Source organism: Phalangium opilio, unplaced genomic scaffold (genome assembly GCF_054372755.1).
Source record: "Phalangium opilio isolate 3A_F unplaced genomic scaffold, DU_Popi_V2 ptg000009l_1, whole genome shotgun sequence".
Lineage (NCBI taxonomy): Eukaryota > Metazoa > Arthropoda > Arachnida > Opiliones > Phalangiidae > Phalangium > Phalangium opilio.
In genome coordinates, this window is record NW_028324146.1 from 8,660,876 (window position 1) to 8,671,535 (window position 10,660).

The window sequence follows — 10,660 nt, forward strand, 5'->3', positions numbered from 1 at the left end:
GACTAACAAATCAGACGTTGGAAATTAACCCATTTCATAAATTTTTTCCAACAATATTTTTGATATAATTTTTTCTGGATTTTATTCACTTTTCACTAGGTAATAATGCGTAAGCTAGAAAAATTGCAAACCGCGATCTCTTGCATTGCTTAAAGAGCCGCATTACAAGTTTGTGTCGCGATATTGACGATACGGAATTGAATTGATCTCAAATTATTTAGAGGTATTTGCAACTGCTCATTTATTTTTCTTTTCTAAAGCCCGTAAACCTTGTAACAATTACCCAAGGATGCATAAAACAAACGCGTTAGAAGTAGTATCATAAGTTTATAAGATATGTTTAATAAGTATGTCACTACTTATACTTCGTAATGGTAGAGTCTTACAGCTCGAGATAGTTCGAGGGAGAACGACAAGCGAGAATTGATTCCACAAAGTTGTTGCAGTCCATCTTCCTAATTAGGCTGTACTAAGCCTTTGACAGAGCCCCACCAGGCGTCGCTTTACGAAAATCTATGACCCACGTCACTTCATGACAAGCTCTCAGTAACCAGTGACATGGAACATGTCTTATGAACTTATGGTAGTATCTAAATTTGTCATTGGCGCAAGGTTTTCACCCTGTATATAGTTATCTCATTTTCATTAAGGAAGTTTCACTTAATTTGGGAAGTCTCTTAAAATTCGGTACCGGTAATTCTTCGTGGTTCACAGAGATAAAGTATATCTTTACTCTGTAATTTCCCTTTGAAACGAAGGCAATATTCGTTATTTGTTTGTTCGCTTTCATCTTTCGCGCTCCGGATTATAATGGAACTCGACGTTACGGCTGACTTTCCTCTAAATTAAAGCGAAACCCGCGCTCTTTGAAAATTAAATTTAAAGGAATTATCGCATTGTCAACCAGACCTCTCATCAGCTAACAATACGCATGGTTGTCAGAATTACTGTGGTTAACGGTGAAGACTTACTTTCCTCTGCAGGTAGGCTGCGCACGTTCAATCACGTATTTTCCAAACCCTAAAGTGGATGGAAATCCTGTTTGCTTCGTCGATACAAAAAACCACTTGATATACGAGCAACAAATTAAGATTGCAATTCTAGTATATCTAGATCATTTTAAATATCCTATCACTGATTTTAGCTAGTAATGCCGGGTAGGAACTTAAAGGAATAGCGACTTTGTTTAAAAATTATATCAAATCTAAAGAAAACCTTACTTTTTTTTGAGAGTTTAAACTCTTCTAATTCCAAAAATATGCTTGATCAATATTTAAATATGACGGAAAACACAGAAAAAACAGTTCAAAAACTTGAAATTTGGGGGGCAAAAGCAAATTTGCGGAGAAGATTTTTGGCTGGCTTTTCTCCTTGGTAAGTGACGTCACTCACGGCATCTCGAGGAAAAGCCAAGCGCTAGCGCCCGAGACTCCCGAGTCTACTAATGCCGTGCGAATCTGAATAAAATAGGCTTAACGCGGCGACACTAGCGGGCGTCACGTGAGCGACATCTAGAGAGAAAATTTCTCCTTACTACGTCATCAAACGAAACAAAATTTTAACTATGCTTTTTCCAAACACAATACTTTGATTGCAATTTTATAAATTGCTACGAAACCAAATAAAGAAGTAAACATATCATAATAAATTAGATTTTTCAAGGATTTTTTTCGCATTTTAAGTTTGCGGATGACGAAAATTATGTCACTAACACTTTAAGTGGGACTTGTATTTTTTGTTTTTGTAGTATGTGAAGGTCCCTCGATAATAGTTCTGTTTAAAAGCAGAAGCGTGGGGTGAGTTATAGAAAAGTCTTCGCCAAAGAAAACCGCGTATGCATGCTGCTCATTTTCAGGATTACAAAAGTAACAACTAACTTGGCAGCAATTGGTTAGGTTAGGTTTATGTGTTGATGTATTTGGAAGCAAAGCTAAAATGGTGAATTACAATTTAAGATTAAAGCTCCAAATTATCAAGACAAACCATTTCACTATTGGATTATTGTCTTTTTTTTTTTTTTTTTTTTTTTTTTGCTCCGTTTATTTGACGAGCTAGAACCCTATCAGAAGGTCATACAGCTCCATAGGGAAAAAAAAAAAGAAAATATACAGAAATATACAAAAATACAAAATAGAAATGCAAATTTACAGGTTAAGGTACAGTTTTAGTTTATGTTTAAATTCTGGGACTGACGTGACTGAGACCACGTCCTCGGGTAGAGCATTCCACAATTTAATGGTCCTGCGAAAAAAGGAATCTCGCAGTATATTGGTACGAGATGGGTGGGAAAAAAGTCGACGACTGTGGCCCCTTGTGCCCTTGCAATTATCGTGCCAGGTAAAGTAGGATTGATTGGGCTGACTTAAGATTTTGAAAACGCTAATAAGGTCCAGATAGGTACGACGAAGGGAGAGAGGCTTCCAGCCTAGGGTGGATAACCGGGTATCGCGGGGTTTGTTTCGTAGTGAGGGAGGGATTCGACTTGCACGGCCTAGAACATTCTCAATCATGTCAATATCCCCAAGTGTGTGTGGACTCCAAAGCTGAGTTCCAAATTCCAAGACAGGACGGACATAACATTGGAACAGGCGCGTTAATAAGGAGTGAGAGATGCCCGGGAAGTTCGCCTTAATCACGGAGATGAGACCATTGGCGCGCTTGCAAGACCGCTTAACATGTGCCTTAGAGGATAAGTTATGAGTCACGATCAGGCCTAAATCCCGACATTCATTAACCCGTCGAATGTTAAGACCATTAAGGTGATATGGAGATGGAGTCCGAGTGTCGATCGGACGGCGTTGTAAAGTCAGGACAAGAGATTTTTCGCTATTAAACATCAAACCATTAACACTGGCCCAGGATTCAAGGGTTTTAAGGTCTCGCTGTAGGATAGCTACATCATCATAAGAGGTGATTACACGGAAAATTTTTAAATCATCCGCGTATAAGCGTGGATGGGAAGATAAGAACTGGGGTAGGTCATTGATATATAAAATAAACAACAAGGGACCTAGAACACTTCCTTGAGGCACCCCACTTAAAACTGGGAGAAAGTCGCTTAATGCGTGACCAACCCTGACAGCCTGGGTTCGTTGCGTCAGATAACTGGCAACCCAGCCAAGCACTGATTGTGAAAGACCATAATTATTTAGCTTGGTGAGGAGGCGAGAATGGGGAACCGAGTCAAAAGCCTTAGCTATGTCGAGATAAATAATATCAACTCTCTTACCGGAATCGAGGGCATGGGTCCACGTATGGAAGGCCGACAAAAGGTTAGTTTCCACAGATCGACTATGTAAAAAACCGTGTTGATAGGAACTAAGATATGGGGTGACATGGTGAGTGATAGCTGTTCGAAGACATTTTTCAAGAACCTTGCAAACCGTGCAGGTCAAGCTGATGGGCCTAAAATTCTTGGGATCAGACTTAGCACCTTTACCCTTATAAATTGGAGTAACATGTGCCAGTTTCCATTCACTGGGGACCGATCGTTCCCTTAGCGATAGTGTAAATAATTTAAGTAGCGGTAAAGCTAAAGAGGAGCTACAGTTTTTAAGTAAGCGGTTTGGAATGCCATCTGGACCTGATGCGCTTTTGATATCTAATGATTTTAGCGTAGTCTTAATTTCAAGATAGGAGGGGTAATACTCTTCCATTGCAGGTGCTTTGGGAACGGGAGTGGTCTCAGTTACATCAACCCGATTGCCATTAAAGTTTTTGACTAAAGTTTCGTTAAGGCATTGGGCCATTTCATAGTCAGAGTCAGTGGGTTGTCCATTTGGAAGTCGGATACTAAGACGTGTAGGTAAAGACCGAATACGCGAACGTACGAAGCGATAGAAAGCGCGAGGGTTTGTTTTGATATTGGAGAGTTGACGTTTATTCATTTTGTACCGGAAGTGGGAGATACTGTGGCGAACATGCTTAATTTGTGTTTTGTATAAGGCACGTAGACGTGAATGGGCATCCAGATCGCCCGTTAAGGAGGCTTTCCGTAGCTTCTTCCAAATACGCTCCTTTTTCCGAATTGCTCGTTTGGTAGAACGAGAGATCCAAGGACGGAGTTTTCGCAGTTCGGGGGAATATAATGGCACCAAGGTTTCAATACACCGAAACAAATTGTCTTTAAAAAATTGCCAAGACTGTTCTATAGGCAGTGAGTCTAGCGGGTCCCAGTTGATTGCACGAAACATAGTGTTAAGGGCAGGGTAATCGGCCCTAGAGTAGTCGTAATCATGGCGAAAATGGCGTCTAATGCAGCGAGAGGTTAAGATAGGGAAAGTGATGCAGATAATTACATGATCACTGCCGCCAAGGGGAGGGAGGTTCGCGATTTGCGGAATGACCGTAACCGGAGTGAGCACGAGATCGAGGATATTGGAGCTTGGTGTTTGTGTTTGACTATACCGAGTTTGGAAACGTACATGTTGCACGAGGGCTGAGTCAGCGAGAAGTTGTAGAAATTGACGATGTTCGTTAGACGCGCCGGGCTGTATTGATAAGGTATCCCAGTTAATCAATGGGAGATTGAAATCACCGGTAATAATTAAATCTATTTTTACTGAGGAAATTGTTCGGATTGTGTTGAAGAGAATAGTTGATTGATCACAGGGTGTGTTGGGAGGACGGTATATACAACCTAAAGTTAGCCAAGAGTCTGAATCTGGCGGTTTCAACTCAATCCAAAGAGATTCTTCGTATTGGTCTGGGATTGTGAGCTCATGAAACGGTATAGAATTGTTGACATAGATCAAGAGGCCACCTCCTGCACGAAGGAGTCTGTCTCTACGGAGGAAGGTGTAGTTTGGTACATTAAATAGAGCATCGTCATGTTTACCGGAAGCCCAGGATTCACAGATACAGATGCAGTCCACTTTACTGGTTGATATTAGGGTGACGAGTTCATCACGTTTACTGTACAAGCGCTGGGCATTTAACGAGTAGATGACTAGACTGGAGTGGCGTAGGGGAGAGGCTGTTGGCGGTTGGGATGAAACGGCGGGAGGTGTGAGTTGTTTAAAGAGGGACCGGTTGTGTTTGGCATTCGCGGGGGTGGGAGAGATGAAGAAGGAACATGAGTGTCATGAGCAGAGTGGGGCACGATTTTGCCTTGGCGAATACAGAGGTCCATTTGACCTTGATCACGGAGGTGGCGGAGGTGCGCAACAAGTGAACGATGCGATTGGCGTTGAGCAGGGGAACGATCATGGGAGACCGGGAATTGAAAATTGTCATGCTTACGCCATTCATTAATGCTTTGTACAAAGTATTGGCGGTGACTCACGGAACGAAAGGTAAACCGTAAGGGTCGCGCGTAATCGGGGTAGAAAGGACCAAGCCGGGTCGTGTAGATATCAGAACACTCCGAAGGTTTAAAGAACATGTCTTGTAAGATTTGATGGGCAAAATGAGTGTCTTCTAGGGGGTTATTGTAGTCAGGCACATTAAATAGTATGGCGTTATACTTTCTAGCCGAAGAGTCCGAGAGAGACCGATGAGGTGGCGGAGGTTGAGACTGAATTACGGCCGAAGGAACATTAGTCGTGGGCAAAAAAACGGTAGGAGAGTGTTTCTCAGGGGCAGGCAAATGAGGTTGACAGGGCATTGTAGCGGCAGCAAGATCGGTAGAAACAGGGTATGTAACGGTACCGGGGTTGGAGTTGACGTTAACCATAGTAGTGTCAGCAGGAGCGGTAGTGGCGTTAACAGGAGTACCGGTGGGGAGGTCATTTTTGACCATTGTCTTTGGGGAGGTGTCAGCAGTAGAATCGGCGGACGAGACCGTGGAATGGTTAAAAGCCTTCGCAGTGCTCAATGAAGGGAGGGCAAAGGGGGGCCGAACAGCGTCTAATTTATCGTTGAGGGTGTCAACTCGGTCCAACAGCAATATATGACACGCACGATTACGTACAATTTCATCCCGTAAAGTGGAGGTGTTGGAAGAAACACAAGTAAGATCGTCTCGCAACGTTTCAATTTCAGCCTGTTGGGCGGTAGTTATGGCCAAGAGAGAGTCTACCTGAGAACCAAGATCGGGGTTTGACTTGAATGGTGGAGAGGTTTGAGTTGAAGCCTCTTCGACTGTGGTAGGGGAGATCAAGTCGAGAGTGGATGGATTGCGGTGTTGGCTATTTAAAGTAGCAAGTTGATCACGTAGGAGGGAGACCTCCAGTTTGAGAACATTATAATCTGTAAAATGGTGTGCAAGCGAGCGTAGTACCGTAGGGCCGTTGTCCGCACAGGCGGGGCAGAAGAAAGCGAAGTTATCACAAGTTTGTTTGGTGTGAAAATTGTAAATGTCTTCAGGAACGTTGACACAAGCGATATGGCACCATGCTAGACAAATATCACATTGAAAAGCCTTGTGTGTGGCTTGAACTTGTAGGAGACATGAAGAGCAGGGATTCTTTGGACGTTTAGAGATAGTTTTCCCTGAGCGTATGGGCGTTTTGACTTTTGTACAAAGGCGAGCGCGTTTTGTACGACGAGATGGTGCAACAGTTGACTCGCGACTAGGTTTGACACATGAATCAGTACTGAGTTTATCACTGGTTTCATTAATAAGTTTGTCACTAGGAACATTAATGAGTTTATCGTTTGAATTGGTAATGAGTTTGTCACTTGGATCATAAATGAGTTTATCTTTTGGATTGGAAATGAGTTTATCACTTGGGTTGGTAATGAGTTTATCACGTGGAACATGGAGTTTCTCACTTGGATCATTGAGTTTCTCACTTGGATCATTGAGTTTATCACTGGTATCATTTAGGAATTTCTCACTGGAACCAATTAGGAGTTTGACTTTAGGGTCTTTGATGAGTTTATCACAAGGAACATTGAGTTTCTCAGTAATGAGTTTATCACTTAGATCGGTACTGGGTAAATAACTCAAGTCATTATGTATAGTAAAAAGATCGCCCGGCGAAAGCCTAGACGGAGGCGGACAGCCTGGCGGAGTGCGATAAAGGGAAAAAGGCATGGCGACACTAAGCCTTGGCCAACCGTTCAAAAAAGAAAAAGGATGGAAAATTCACTACATTTTCGCGATCCATACACGCAAACTATTATATATGAGAGGAAAGGAACTATTAGGGTGCTTAAATTCATCTCATGTCACAGTTTAACCCGATTAATTAACGTTGAAAACAAATAAAAACCGGGAGCTAACGCAACACGTTGTAGCGCGACAATATATCGGACAGAACTTCGCAGAGTCTTTCGCGTAATTCTGTTGTTGGTAATTCCGGTCCCAGGGAATATCTTTACTTCGGAAGAGACGAGTTGGACGGGCGCCGAAAGCTAGAATTCGTTAAGCCTCGTTCGAGATGAGCGATTATAATATTTGGACTCCCAAAAGCTTAATTTAAAGGTGAATTATGCTCCTGCATTTTGAGCCCGATATAATATGACACTAAACAAATTAAGATTATATAAATTAATTATATATAACCATGAGTGAATCATATACTAGCTCCCTATAAGTTACTCAGCCACACTGGCCTAATGTATCCAGCATTTTCTTCCGAATAGTCGAGAAGAGGGGAGGCGGGTGAAAGTGTTAGTAGACGGCGCCCTCTCTTAGGGCTTTGAAATTAATATATCGAGAACATAATATTTATCGTCTGCTTATAGAAATGTTAGGCTAGGTTAAGCGCGTGTCAGAGATAATTTCTTCGTTAACGAACTTAAAGGACTAATTTTAAATTAATTTTAGGGATATTTTTTAAATTTTATTATGTCTTTGGTATCAATATTGCGGAAAAAACGGCTAGATACCCCAGATATCTCGTTAGCGGTGAAGAAAAATGAGAGTAAAAAGACCATGGATAGGGCGACACAATATGATTGGACACTTAGTATGCAAAATATTCCAGTTATAAATTCGTTTGTTTCTGTAAAACCTAAATCAAGTGAACTATCTACTGAAAATAAGAAAACAACGTCAGTTTCAACACAGTGTTGCCTATTAACCGTTTCTAAAGAATCGTCACAGGCATCGGTGCCAGTTAGTAAAAAATTTAAATCATCGGGAACCCAATGTTGTTCAAAAGAGAATCATACTGCAATTATTATCCCAGTGGAAAAGAAACTGAAAACAGAAAATAAAACAACACAAGCTGATTGCAAAGCTCCACCGGTGTATGTAGGCAATAGTCTTATTTTAAAAAATGCATACAGAGTTTTGACAGAAGATGAAGCTTACTACACGCAACTTCAGTTTCATGTAAGTATATATTTATATATAAACTTATCTTAATTAGTGTTTTAAAATTTATTTTATTATCTTAGACCAAGACAGATTACTTGGGAGAAGAATTTTTAATACTCACACCGCTTCAGTCAATAGGAATTCTGGGTGCAAAAATGGATCCAATTACTTTAACAATAGGAAAGAGCGGAGACTGCTTATTATCAATTCTCTTTAAAAAAGCTGAAACGCGTAATATCATGAATGCTGAAGGTGAACTAGACACTGAAAAATTTAAAGAGCAACTTAACTATCTATTACCATCAAGTCTAAATGTATTTTGCTCTGGCATTAATTTAAAATTAATTGAAAATGGAGAAACGCATTCTACAATGGTACGATATGATTATCCAACTGTCAGATATCAATCCAAAAAATGTGATGTTTACTACGCAGTCACGAAACCAACAACCCTTAAGATAAAGCAATGTTTAAACTGTAAATATGCAACAAACTGCTTAACAAAAGCTAAGAAAAGATACTTGGCGGAAACCCCCACAAGAAAATACAAGCGTCAAAGCATCACTAGTAACTTCAGTGTTGGAAACTTAACCCCCTCAAGTAAGATGCTACGCCTAACAAGACTTAGGAAAGCAAAAACAATATTAAACCGAAAATTAGCGAAAGTGGAAGCTAAACTGAAATCTAGGGAAGTTGAGCTTGACAGAGATCAATCCGATGAAATGGAAGCTATCACCGACTTCATTAATAATAACTGCACTGACGAACTTAATACGATTTTGAATGATCCTAAACTTTTGAGAAGAAGGAAGGAGTTGCTTAAGAAAGCGTGGGAGAAGGACTCCAAAATGAAAGAAAAAAATGACAAAGAAGAGTTTAGAAAAGACCAAGAAAGATGTAAAACTGGTAAGAGGACAAACCGTTGGAGCGCAATTACTCTCAGGATTGCCTTGGCTATTTACTGCCGAAGTCCAGCAGCTTTTAAGGCTATGAGAAGCTTCAAGATACTAAATCTACCAAGTGAAGCGACTTTAAAAAGGAAATCAAAGAACACAGAAAAAACGATGTTTAGATTCTAAACCTTTTCCTAAACGGGAAAATGCAACGCCTTTTTAAACACGACCCCAGCCTATACGCGTTTAGTTCTGAAATTTTTATTTTTCAAACGCGTATAGTTTGAAAATGTTTATGTTTCAAACGCGCATAGATTGAAAAAGTATCTGTTTCAAACGCGTTTAGATTGAAAAGTTTATGTTTGAAACGCGTTTAGATTGAAAACGTTTATGTTTGAAACGCGTTTAGATTGAAAACGTTGTTTCAAACGCGTTTGTTTTGAAAACGTTTAGGTCTCAAACGCGTTTAGATTGAAAACGATTATGTTTCAAACGCTTTTAGATTCAAAACGATTATGTTTCAAACGCGTTTAGATTGAAAACGTTTATGTTTCAAACGCGTTTAGATTGAAAACGTCTATGTTTCAAACGCGTTCAGATTGAAAACGTTTATGTTTCAAACTCGTTTAGATTGAAAACTTATATGTTTGAAACGCGTTTAGATCGAAAACGTTTATGTTTCAAACGCGTTAAGATTGAAAACGTTTATGTTTCAAACGCGTTAAGATTGAAAACGTTTATGTTTCAAACGCGTTAAGATTGAAAACGTTTATGTTTCAAACACGTTGAGATTGAAAACATTTATATTTGAAACGCGTTCAGATTGAAAACGTTTATGTCTAACCCGCTTGTAGTTTTCCAACGTTAATGTACAGATGTGGTATAGCTTAAGTAATATATAAACAACTATTTCAAATTATAATATAAAAATTATTCTTGGAATATCAAAATAAAACGGATCTTTAGAGCTACAAATCTAACAAAGGCATGGAAATTACGAAAAATAAATCTATATATTACTTTTAAATTATGAAAAAGAAAATATTAAGGTTTTGTAGGATTTCTTTACACGAGGCGAACTGCTAACGCGTTGCACTAGTGTAACAAGTTCTAAAAACCAAAATATTACCTCTCCGAGTCAAGAGGAGGACTACTACTACAAACTTATTAACCTAGATATAGAATTATTTCTCTTTTTTGAAGTAAAAATTTACGAATTTTTAAACCAGTATTCCAAGCATAGCGAATATACAGTAAAGCAGACGACATTTACATCCAATAAAGATATGTCTTGGACACATTTAAATCAGTAAATGGGAAGAAAACAGGAAATGAAGTGTATAGATTTTGGAGAGATATAACCTTTATGTCTTTGAAAAGGCCCAATTGTCTACGCCTCAACTGTTAACCCTATATTCTTATAGCTACATTCACAACTGGTTAGCAGTATAAACACTACTGTCTCGTTTCACCTCAACGATTTTCGTAGTTTGCCAACATGAGTGTTAACGTTAAATTTCACCAAAGCTGACTTGTGGTTGGACGCACTGAAAGTCAA

General features: G+C 39.7%; 2 protein-coding genes across 6 annotated transcripts in view; both read left to right on the top strand.

Annotated features, from left to right (window-relative positions):
* LOC149713674 (cell adhesion molecule Dscam1-like) overlaps positions 1-10,660 on the top strand; it is a 216,384-nt gene that overhangs the window by 183,169 nt on the left and 22,555 nt on the right. The gene's annotated exons all lie outside the window — the stretch shown is intronic.
* LOC149713675 (uncharacterized) lies at positions 7,462-9,288 on the top strand. Its single transcript, XM_089849336.1, has 2 exons — positions 7,462-8,224; positions 8,290-9,288. The coding sequence occupies exons 1-2, from the start codon at positions 7,736-7,738 to the stop codon at positions 9,286-9,288; spliced, it is 1,488 nt and encodes a 495-aa protein (XP_089705462.1). The 5' UTR covers positions 7,462-7,735.